Here is a 12,637-nt window from a genome sequence, read left to right as displayed (position 1 = left end):
TTAGCTGTTTAATGCATTGTAGTGAATGACCTTTACACTTACTTTTGTGTAGCCAAAACAAAAGGCTTTATCGGTTTTCAATACAATAACAAATGGAAGTTTCTCACAGTTACAAAAGAACAAAAAATATCCATAAATGTAAAATGTCAATTACCTTAAGTACAGTGTACTACCAAAGTGTACATTCCCTTGGATGTGAAAATTCTCTATTTTCTGGACAGTGTCTAATTAAAAGCTCCAGACTGTGAACTATGCGATTTATAAGTATCAATGTTTAGAACGTTCTTTCTTTTTAAACGTACATCTTATTATGAAAACAAACACAGCAGTACAGGCATATACTACAGCCATATATTAGTAAGCGACAGAGGAGACTAGGATGCAAGCAAACACAAAGAAGTACCGTTTGGTCTCACCTCTCAAGGGGACCTGTGTTCCTGTAAATAGTTATTTCGCCAACCACTAAACTTCACACCAATGTGTCTAAGGCAAAGATGTTTCAAAGTCTTAATCCCACTGGTACATAATCAGAAGTGGTGGCTTAGCCCTGTATTCCCACAGAGCCCTATTAAGGGTACAAACTGATCTAGTTCTTCAAGTCAGGATTGGAAGGACACCATGGACTGTACTTTCAGGTGGCCAATCAGAGACCGATTTCTATGACAGTTAAGCCGCATTTATCAAATTGGTGTACATCAGGAACTGTCCCCTTTGCACACCAATTCAGATTTTGGGATTCTTGAATACCAAGTAATTATTATTACCATGCGTGTTCCCATCTCAAGGCATCCCCGCTCTTTCCATTTCTACTATGGCTTCTTAATGAAGTTTCTTGAAGGGCGGCAATCCCACTAGTGGTGCATCCGTATAATAGGTGCTCTTAATAAACCCCTCTTAAAGACCTCGGCCGATACCTGAGCAAAAAGTCATACCACCTACTGACTTCTGACTCCAAGTAATAGTCAGAGGGGAGTAAAGTTATTCCTCAGATTCTTATATTAACTCCTCAACATTTCAAGGACAAATGCCAGCGTGCATTGGATGTATGGCACAAATTTGAGCTGGTAAGGAAATATTTTGTTTAGCACATGAAAATACAAGTAAAACTCAACACGGCCCTGTAACGAACAACACTGCTTTCCAGATAATTAGATAATGGTTAATTTTTCACCCGCTTATAAAAATGCTGTTTCGAATTAGTACACAGCCAGATAATAGGTAGCGTGTTACAAATCAAACTACACGCAAGGTGGGGAAAGGATCAACAACCATAGAGTGGGAGGGACAATTTATTTATTTTATTACATTTATAGAGAAGTTTATTTAGTCATCACTAAATTTGAATTAAACCAGGATTACAATTTAAGTAAAAGACTATTTGGAGACAAAGAGAGAAGTGGGGGAAAGCTAAATTTATTAAGTGATCACTATGAATCCATCTAAATTTTGCAAAGATGGATGAAAAGAGAATCACCGTAATGAAAGCGTCATATTTGTATATGTAGAAGATAGCGTGCTCAGAGGGCCTGGAACAAATAAAAGGAACAGGGAAGCAGCTGGAAATTTACATCATGAATATAAGATGGAACCGCAGAGTGGATGCACTTACCTACAGTCAAAGAAAATTGAGCTGCAAACGAGAACAGGAGGAGATGGAGACTAGTAGAAATGTGTGAAGAGGTAGCACCAGGTATTAAACCTCTATGAATAGCTATCTCCATGTACTTTGCAACCAACCAAGCATATGTATTTACAATGTTGCAGATTGGATTTCCAGTGCTACATAAACAATGTGTGCAGGTCCTAGGCTTTTCTTTGTAGAAATCACTGGTTCAATTGATATACACCAAACCTATAACTCTTAGAAAGTCTTAGGATGTTAAAAAAAGTCCCGGTCTGAAGGTTTGAACTCTTAATAATACAAAATCATTCCAAAACCCTATGTAGCAGGGAAACGGATGACCTACCTGTGTAAACTAAAGTGTGGTTCCTCCCACAAGCAGCAAGTTTCACCTTCTCAGATTTTAGTGCTGTGAATTGAAGAAAAAAAACAATATTTGAAAACACTGTGTCTTTCTGAATTCGCAATGGATATTAACAACGACCTAAGCAATTTTTACAAACAATAATTAGTTACAAATATTCAATTTATGAAGCCCCCCTCCTCGCCCAAAGCCAAATTAACATTTATGAGTACTTTTATGAAGCAGCCTTAAGGAAAAAAAAATGACTCTTTCACACATGCTGCCAGTTTTTCCAATTAAGCATTTGAACAGCCTTTAAACTAATTAGAGAACACAATGCTTCCTCTTTGTCTGCTATGCCACACACCTCCCATGAGTTTAGAATTCAAACTGCAGAAATTAGTTTTGATATAGCGGAAGAATCAATAGCATTATACCTAAAACCGGAGTAAGAGTTGGGGACGCTAAACTTGATTATCAAAATAAGAGCTGGGGGCGCAGTACGGATCCTTTACAGAAACTCATCTTGGCGAGGGCCTTGCTCTACCATTGCCCGATTTTATTACTTTTCTCTCAGATACAAGGTGAGGCTAATGAATTACTTCTATCTTCCACTGTCATGTAGTTCCTATGGAAAGTATACAGGATCTGCGCATTTAGACAACATACACTGTAGGATCGGTGTCAGACGAACTCTGATCACCCCCACAGGGTATGTTGGCCTTCTTTTACCTACCAGCTCACAGTGCCACTAGAATCTCCTCTTACCAAGGAGAGAATAGTTCTTGGCAACCATCGAACGTGACAACCCTGATCCCTTAGGACCACGGAAACAATATACTACCTTTCGCTCAGTCACTCGTGCTTACTTAGTCTGTCTCAGAGAAATACACAGAATAAACAGGCTGGGCATAATAAATTAGAATATATTGAACAGTGGCATTCTAGTGTAGAGTAGATGAGCTGCAACACCAGTTAGACAGTATAATATATAAATGATTAGCAGTACAGTAAAGGTAAATGGATGGTATAGCTCTACCAACTTACTACAGTCATGCATACATATGAATATATAAAATACATAATAAAAGATGCGTACTCCTATGATGCCTCCATAACTAGATGTACCTGAGTGTACCTAGCATGTATGTAGGTGTTAAGCCAAGAATCCATCTAGGATTTAGTCAACCCCAATACCTGAAGAGAGAGACTGTGGGACCCCGTCCTGGTCTCGAGTTGGAAAACCCGCGAGGGATGTTAGACCACTGCGAGCTGGAGTGTCTGCATGCAGGAGCCTCAGGGTCTCTGGTCAGTGTGTCAGCCGCGAAGTATTGGTCTCCTCCGTCTTATCTTAATGCAGATTTATATAGCCTGAGCTCGACCCGAAAGTATTGGAGTGCTTTACATAAGCACGGTTACGTTACATAAGGACCCATTCGGGCACGGGGCGATTAAGTGATTTGCCCAGAATCACAGGATGTCGACACAACCCAGAGGCTCGAACTTTGATTTCCAGCACCAAAGTCGGCATTCTAGCTGTCAGACCACATCCTCTCCCCTGTGATGCATATATACCCTTAGGTCTCCCCAGGGGTCCTACCTTGCTGTATTACTGTGCCGGCCTAAGGATGGCGTTGGGCATGAACTTTGTACATAGATTTTATATAGGAGATGGTAGTCTTGCTGTGCATCCAAGAATCCTCATGCATAATGTATGAGATTTCGAACTAGGGAAAACCTGCTTTCTGAATGCAGTGTAATATTTAGGTAAAAGGTCAGTCTCTGTACTATATAGAAAATTACACCAAAGCCATTAACCTGTTTTAAAAAACAGATGACTTTCGAACTATTCATGGTTTTATTATTTTTATTTATTTGCTAAAGTGTATCTATAGTGCAGGTCTGGCCACAACAGCAACAATGTGCTTCATAGATACAGTAAGAAACAGTTGACCAAATGAAGATGTCTGGTTCCTGTAGGGAAGAAGTGAGGGATTTTCAAACAAGTTACTTACCTTCAACGATGGTCTTTCTGCTCGATACTCCATCTAACTGAAAATTCCTCATCTTCTGCATTCCGCCAGAGGTGCCAGACTGGATCCAGAAACACTTTCGCAATTGCTAGCACAAGCCGATAGCTGGACTCTGTGGAACCCTGATGCAACCTTGTGCAGCATCCGGAAGGGATGTTGCAGAGCTATACATAGGCCCCTCCCCCGCACGCTGACATCAGTTGAGAACGGTTTGGGCCTATTTGTGCATAGTCGGCAGGGAGCAGCTTGATTCATATGGCATTGTGAACAAACTTACCCATCACACTTATAAAAATTAAAAATAAAAGTGATTGATGGATCGCTTGAATTAATCTCAGCCACTGACAAATACCCTAAGCCGCAATACAATCCATCATTGTTTTGCCCACCATGCCATCTCAGAGAGAAACCAGCAATATGCTGTCCATGAAGGACAGCTGTGTATTGGCTCAAAAGTCATGCACATCAAGAATCAGTTGAGAACGGTTTGGGCCTATTTGTGCATAGTCGGCAGGGAGCAGCTTGATTCATATGGCATTGTGAACAAATTTACCCATCACACTTATAAAAATTAAAAATAAAAGTGATTGATGGATCGCTTGAATTAATCTCAGCCACTGACAAATACCCTAAGCCGCAATACAATCCATCATTGTTTTGCCCACCATGCCATCTCAGAGAGAAACCAGCAATATGCTGTCCATGAAGGACAGCTGTGTATTGGCTCAAAAGTCATGCACATCAAGAATCAGTTGAGAACGGTTTGGGCCTATTTGTGCATAGTCGGCAGGGAGCAGCTTGATTCATATGGCATTGTGAACAAATTTACCCATCACACTTATAAAAATTAAAAATAAAAGTGATTGATGGATCGCTTGAATTAAGCTCAGCCACTGGCAAATACTCTAAGCCGCAATACAATCCATCATTGTTTTGCCCACCATGCCATCTCAGAGAGAAACCAGCAATATGCTGTCCTTGAGAGACAGCTGTGTATTGGCTCAAAAGTCATGCACATCAAGAATATAAGAACACACAATCCAGTGAAGAACCGGGTTTTAGAACCCAGTGGCGCCAGGGGCACGCCCAAAGTCTTCGGGGTCACCTGTCTTAGAATACAGAGACACGGGATACTTGTCGGTGGCGTCAAAGATCGAGTTTATTGGCTGCAGCCAGAAACAGAAGTCCACGAAGTACAACACAGGTATATTCGTAGGAGACTGCTCAAATTCGTAAAGCGAGTCATCCTTTTTTTATGCCAAAAATCACATTCTGGACAAACACCCACTATTTACAATTTGTCCAATCATAGGTATCATTACAAAAGGTATCGCATGACGACAAACCCACTTTTCAGTTGTCCGGCCCACCATTAATTATACAGGAAAGCCCAACATTCCTTCTTACACAAGCCGGACAAACCCATAATAAAAGGACCACAACCCATATCATAAAGAGGCCATAAAGTAAGAAACAGAAACAGATAAGGAGCAGAATAAGGTGTGTGTGTGTGTGTGTGTGTGTGTGTAATAAACTTTACAATGTCCTGTGCTCTGATCCTCAATCTTGATCAGCTACCGGGCAAAGAACTGGCTTAGCAAGCTCAGCTTCAGGCAACGGGGTCAGTTCACTCGGGTCATCCAGAAGTCAGCTAACGTGTACTAAAGACTCGTTCGGCCCCAGTCATCGGCCTATGTGAGGGCAACCACAAAATGGCTGCCATGCACAAAATGGAACACATGGTTCGGAACGAAATCCCTAAATACATAGTGAATCCATCGGTCTAACATGACTAAATCACTCGTACTTGCCGCACTCACTAGTTACGGTTCGCTACTATCAAATTCGTAACAAAACCATGACATTTATAAAGCGGGTTCAGAATTCACGGAAGCTCAGACCCTCCTTTTGCCCTTACATAGGCAATAACCTAAACTCATGTCAATCTGAATCTAGGTCTATACCAATCTTCATCAGACCATCAAGGTGTTGCTGGAGCATCATCCTATTACTCAGTACTTCTCTTGAGACAGGTCTCCCTACACATGTAGTAGCACAAAGGCCACACATGGCAGGACCACACTGTATACAGAGACAACACGAGAAAAGAATCGCTAAAGCCAACCCGATGATCATCAGAATCTTCAATCCCCAAGTTGACAACAGTCCCCAAAACCATCCAGTCAACGCCCAATCTCCTTCGTCCACATGTACAGACTCAGAGATCTTATGTAACCTGGAAATGGCTTATGGTATACTGTAGGAGCATTGTCCGGTATGAAAACGCAGCAGCTCGATTGGACCAGTTTACATACTCCACCTCGATCTGCAAGTATGATATCTAAAATCATACGATTCTGTAATGTCATAAGGCGTTCCGCTTGAAGCTCCGCGGTCAAATTACTAAGGGCACCGGCAGATTCATTTATGGTGGACTCAACCACTCTCGTCAATTGCCGTATGTTTCTACTATTAGCCATAGGTCCCCAAAACGGCAGGAAACCCTTGAGAAAGTCTCCCAATTCTTGTCCCGCGGTATCTTCCTGATCGAAGACACCTCTAACAACTCTCGTTCTGTGGTAATCTGCAGCAGCAGTATACGTAGGGGGTAACAAATATGCAACCTAACAGGTTCCCAAAAAATCAGGGGGCAACCATGTATATCCTCTATCATAGCAGACAAAATACGTGCCCTTAGCTGCTAAAAACAGTGGGGAAGTCTGGGACGCAAAAACATACTTCCGAGTACAAACACTCTTCCCCAACTGAGCTCTCGGATTCTTGCCATTACCTTGCAGACAAAAATGACCACGATGGGGTACGATCCAAATCGGAGGTGACCTTTTCCGTTGCTGCTTTTCACTCAGACTAACACTATATCCAGTCACGTTCCATCCGATATAAGCTAATGCTTCATCCTTGGGAATAGTCTCATATGTATCAATATCTCTGATCATATCCGTTATTCCCTTCACTAAGGCACTATTACTCGAGTTATCTTTCATGGAACGCAGGGGATAGACTTCGTGGGCATAAATAAACATCGTCTGATATGCCCATACAGACCCATTGTAACTGAATGGCAGAACCAAATAAGGAATACCTCTATCCGTAGTATGTGGCATAAGACCACACACCCAACAATTAGTGGTGTTCACTACCAACTGGTGTTGATGCAAAAGCTGTGCAAAGGAGTTATTAATAAACTCTGACCTCCCAATCAGTTCATGTTCAGGTAAAATATGGAAAGAATGCAAAGAAGTAGTAGTAGGAAAAGACATAGGTTAGGAGGTGGGTGCAGATGTCAATTGGGTAGCAAAAACAATCCAGCCCACCAAAGACAACGTCATGCTTAGAAACACTAAAAGACACGTTATTAAGAAACATTTGCTACAAATCAATTTACATAATTTCATCTTAAAGTTCATTTCTGCAACAACTCTCTCAATCTCAAAAAACTCTATCCTCTAACCGTGCTGTTCGCAGTAGTTGGTTCTCTTCGCTCAGGTGTGCTTCTGTAAGTCCAGGGAACGCCCTAGAACAACCAGAACCGTCGACCTTGCATCTACACGGTTTGCCACTCTAAGTCTTGATACCGCGACCCTACAGCTGAACCCGGATGGCGGTTCAAAAAAGAAAAATAGAACAAAACAGCTTCTTGGATGAGAGAGTTTAGTTTTCATAAAACAAAAAGGAATTATTTCTAGATTAGTCCATTGTTTCTTGGTCGCAAATTATAGCGGCCTTTACCAGGCACAGTCTGATCTCGGAACAACAATTCAGGCTCAGTGGTGTCCAATCTCAAAGGCGGAGGCACAGCTGCATGCAAAATATCATCGTCCTCTCGCTCAGACCTTGTCCATACCAAATGTGCGTCGCTAAACGGCACAAATTTCGGCCCTCTTTCTGTCTCTGAATCGCCAATACCTTCACGGATCCACTGGTCATACGGCAGAGGTAAAGGAACCCTCTTACAATGTACGCCGTGGATCCAATTCTTTTTGCCGTGGACTCTCACTGCTGTTCGTGTTGACAAAAGTACTTGGTGTGGTCCAGTCCAACGGGGCTGATCGTTCTTGGTCCGCTGAAAGTTGCGCACTAGGACCCAGTTTCCAGGATTAATAGTGTGTCCTGGATCTTCAGATGCTTGCGGGAGGTTATCATGAACCTGTTGATGTAAGACACGCAATTTAGCCGTCAGGTCATACAAGTAGTCAATCAACACAGGGTATTTAATATCACTAAACTTTGTTGGCCTCGGCACTCCCCACACGTTTGCCGGGCGACCAAATACTATCTCATATGGACTAAGTCCTATTTGAGAATGTACTGTAGTTCTAGTTGACAAAAGGGCCAACGGCAACGCATCGGGCCATTGGAGACCAGAACTCGCCTGAATCTTGGCTAACTTAAGCTTAAGGGTGCCTTTATAGCACTCGACTAAACCAGCTGATTGGGGGTGATCGCAGCATGGAATTTCTGCTTTATGCCCAAACCCTCACACACTCTCTTCATAACCAGGCCCACAAACTCACTTCCGTTATCACTCCACACCATCCTTGGCAAAACGAACCTAGGGAAGAATTCCTTGAGCAAGACTTGAGCTGTGGACAAGGCAGTATTATCTTTTAGGGGGTAAGCTTCTACCCATCTTGAAAAGGCACAAACAACCACAAGGACGTATTTCAAATTATTACATCTCTCCATGTGGATAAAATCCAATTGCAGCACCTCGAACGGATACGTCGGAGGCGCAAAGTGACCAGCTGGAGTTGGGGTTCCCTTGCCAGGATTATACATTGGACAAACCATGCAATTCTTGACCAGATTCTCCGCACACTTAGGAATTCCACCATTCTCCCACACTGGAGCTAACAACTTACAAATCCCTTTCGCACTGATGTGAGCCATTCCATGTGCCATCGTAACCACTGGAAGCACATACGCGTCAGGCAACAACCATTGCTGATGTTCTGACAACTCAATCCAACAACCAGTCAAATCCAACATTCCCGTACTCTCACTCCACACACTCAACTCTTTCTCAGTAGCTTCAGGCTGAATCGATTTCACACTCTCTATTGTGTCTTCACACATTCCTCTATCCAGAACCCATCTCACTGGACCTGCAACATACATTCAACTCGTCACATCTTTCGCCGTTTCTCTCGCTACCTCATCCGCAAACGCATTACCACGACTAACGTCATCTGTAACCTTCTTATGTGCACTGCATTTCACGATCGCCACTTGCGTCGACAACGTAAGTGACTCAAGAAGTTCATTCACCAACTGTCCATGCTGAATCTTCGTACCATGGGAAGTAATGAATCCAAGTTCCTTCCACAAACGACCAAAACTATGGGCAACACCAAACACATATGGACTATCAGTATACACAGTCACTCTCTTTCCTTTCGACAACACACATGCTCTCGTTAGTGCAATCAACTCTGCTGCTTGAGCTGAATTCTGTGGAATACGTGAAGCTTCAACAATCGTATGCAAAGTCGTAACCGCATACGCTGCAGTCGTATCGCCATTCAGAAGCTTAAAGCATGAACCATCCACCCATAAGGTACCATCAGAATTCGAAAGAGGAGTATCTTTCAGATCAATTCTACCCTTTGTTTCTTCCTCTGTCCTGAGAAAGCAATCATGCTGTTCCTGAACATCTGTCTCTACAGAAATCGGCAAAAACGTAGCTGGATTCAACGTGTTGCATCGCTTTATATGTACATGACTCGTCAAAAGCGTCAACTCGTAACCTGACAACCGCGCACTAGTCAAATTCTGAGTCTTTGTTCTGTTTAATAAAGTATCCACTGCATGTGGAACCATCACAATCAATGTATTATCCATCACCAAACCAGCAGACTGTCGAATAGAAACAGCCGCTGCTGCTGTAGCTCTAAAACAACTCGGCAACGCTCTAGCTACCGGATCCAAAGTCGACGAGAAATACCCACATGGACGCTGCTTGTCGCCAAACTGTTGCGTCAAAACTGACAATGCACAACCCTCTCTCTCGTGAACATAGAGTGTAAAAAGTCTTACTATAGTCGGGAGTACCCAACACCGGAGCAGAACACAATGCATCACGTAATTCAGAAAAACTCTTCTGACATTCGTCAGGCCAAGGAAGAGGATTCGGAGTATCCTTAAGAGTAAGTGCCAACAGAGGTTTCGCAAGAAACGAAAAATTCGGAATCCATTGTCTACAGTACGAAGTGATACCCAAGAAAGCACACACTTCTCTCTGTGTGCATGGCACAGTCATTTGCGCAATCGCTTGAATTCTTTCTGGAGTCAACCTTCTACCCTCCTTCGATAAGAGATGACCTAAGTAGGTCACTTCTTGTCGACAATACTGCAACTTCGAAGGTGACACTTTATGATGAAGGTCAGACAAATGTCGCAACAAAGAAAGAGTAGCTTCTTTACAAGTTTCCTCATCATCAGCAGCAACTAACAGGTCGTCCACATACTGAATAAGAGCAGCACCAGCAGGCAAAACAATTGTATCAAGCTGTGTTTTCAAAGCCTGACTATAGATGGAGGGACTTTCACAATAGCCTTGAGGAGCACGTTTAAACCGGAAGCTTCGGCCTCCTAAAGAGAAGCCAAAAATATCTCTACTCTCCTCGGCAATTGGGATACTGAAGAAAGCATTCTTCAGATCGATAACCGAAAACCAGGCAGCTGAAGCAGGGATCATAGTCAGCAAAGCAGTAATGTCCGGGACAACAGGAAACTGTGGCACAACGATCTTATTAACCTCTCGAAGGTCGATCACAAACCTATACACAGGCGGCTGAGAAGAGTCAGTACGTTTCAAGACAGGCAAAACAAGACTGTTACACACATTAGCTCTCGTTTCCTCAATCACACCTTTCTCAATCAGATCATAGATGATCGCTAAAAGCGCTCTTTCACCATCACTAGAAATCCTATATTGGGGAATACGTGGCAATCTAGCATTCGCTTTAAGCGTCACAACATAAGATGGAATCTCCAAAAGACCCACGTCATTAGGACCAGTAGCCCAAAGAGTATCAGGGAGAGAACACAATTCCAGTGGAAGCCGATCTTTAGACAAATACATCGGAGATCACTTTCTTACCCAATGTAAGCCGTACTCCCGAAGGAGAACAATGCAATGTCGCATGCAATCTCTTCAACAAATCCAAACCCAACAAATTCTCACCACAACCTGTTGTCAGAAGGAAGGGTGCTTCCAATTCACAAGGCCCGATAGAAAGAGACAAAGGACTAGAAACTGGATTACGAACCGGGGCGCCAGAGAATCCTACCGAAGCATTCGTTAAGCCAGACAAAGGTGCACCAGGGAGTTTAGAGTGCATGATACAACTCTTCGCTGCACCAGTATCCAAAAGAAAAGGCTCTACCACACCCGATGTAACTACTGCAACATAAGGTCCACTCTGGTCTACTGGAACTCACACTACTCCCTCTCTTTGTCCATGGCTGTCCTAGCAATCATTACAGTCAGCATTCTCACTCTCAACATAGTAATCATCAGCATAGTATTGAGTCGACTGAGCAGACACGACATTCTGCTGATCAAAACAATTCATAGAATTATGTGGGGGAAAGGAACGTCCATTCTGGGGGAACACACCACGTCCTCTACCTCTAGGTACTTGCTTAACACCTCGACCTCGCACACCAGACACATCATTCGCACGCTGTAGCAGAATCGGACAACTATTCTTGAAGTGGCCTTCTTCCTTACAATACGCACACTGATTAGGGCCTACCGGAATACGCTGCTGAAAAGACTCGGGCTTCTGTGATATTCTCTGAAACTGTGGAGGTTGATGAAACTCACGCTGATTAAAGCGAGGCGGATACGCCTGTTGCAAAAGAACCTTCGTCTTTAATTCTTTAGTCTTTTTCTCTGCTTTATCCTTCTCATGTTTATCTCTATTCTCGTAATATTGTGCAGTCGCCAATATCTGGGCCGAAGAAGAAACAGCCCATGAGCTCTCAGAATCTTTCAACTTATTACACAACTCGGGAAGCAAATTATGAACAAACTTATCCACAAACAACCTTTGTCCACCTTCCGTACTCATATCTTGACCACTGTGATCTATAAACATCTCTTCAAACCTAGTGAAGAAATCAGACACAATTTCGTCTTTCTTCTGCTTGCATGCTGCTAACTTATCCCAATTCACTCGCATAGCAGGCATCAAAGTCTTCATAAAAGTAATAATCCTACCAGGAAGTTCTGCAACTAAAGGCTCAGGCTTAGCCCCTCCACCTTGACGACCATCTGCAGCAACAATATTCGCCCATGTATCACCTAACTCTTGCGCATGATTCTCATGACGAATCTTCGCCCACAAAGGTTGAGGGACTACATTCCCCAACAACATATCTATGTCAGCTAAATTCATCACACACGCACCAACTGTCTGGGACAACTCCTTATAATACCCTGCAGGATTCTTACGGGGGTCAGGTAGAGTCTGCTTAAGAGCCAAAACTTCAGCTCTCTTCCAAGGAACATGTACCCAGACACGCTGAAAATGAGCCGGTACACCCAAGATACCCTGATTAGGATTAGCCACAACTTCCTCTTTCCATACGGGAGGAACTTCTCTCATGGGG

General features: G+C 43.0%; 1 protein-coding gene across 7 annotated transcripts in view; it reads right to left on the bottom strand.

Moving 5' to 3' along the window:
* The window catches only part of RPGR (retinitis pigmentosa GTPase regulator), a 420,762-nt gene that overhangs the window by 338,397 nt on the left and 69,728 nt on the right, over positions 1-12,637 (bottom strand). For all 7 annotated transcript variants that reach the window (XM_086934147.1, XM_086934148.1, XM_086934149.1 and 4 more), the window contains exon 4: positions 1,968-2,030. In XM_086934147.1, the coding sequence (XP_086790273.1) occupies positions 1,968-2,030 (63 nt within the window). The remainder of the gene's footprint in view (positions 1-1,967; positions 2,031-12,637) is intronic.

Source organism: Lissotriton vulgaris, chromosome 8 (genome assembly GCF_964263255.1).
Source record: "Lissotriton vulgaris chromosome 8, aLisVul1.2, whole genome shotgun sequence".
Classification (NCBI taxonomy): domain Eukaryota; kingdom Metazoa; phylum Chordata; class Amphibia; order Caudata; family Salamandridae; genus Lissotriton; species Lissotriton vulgaris.
The sequence above is the reverse complement of the archived record's forward strand: the minus strand, read 5'-3'. Positions and strand labels throughout refer to the sequence as shown.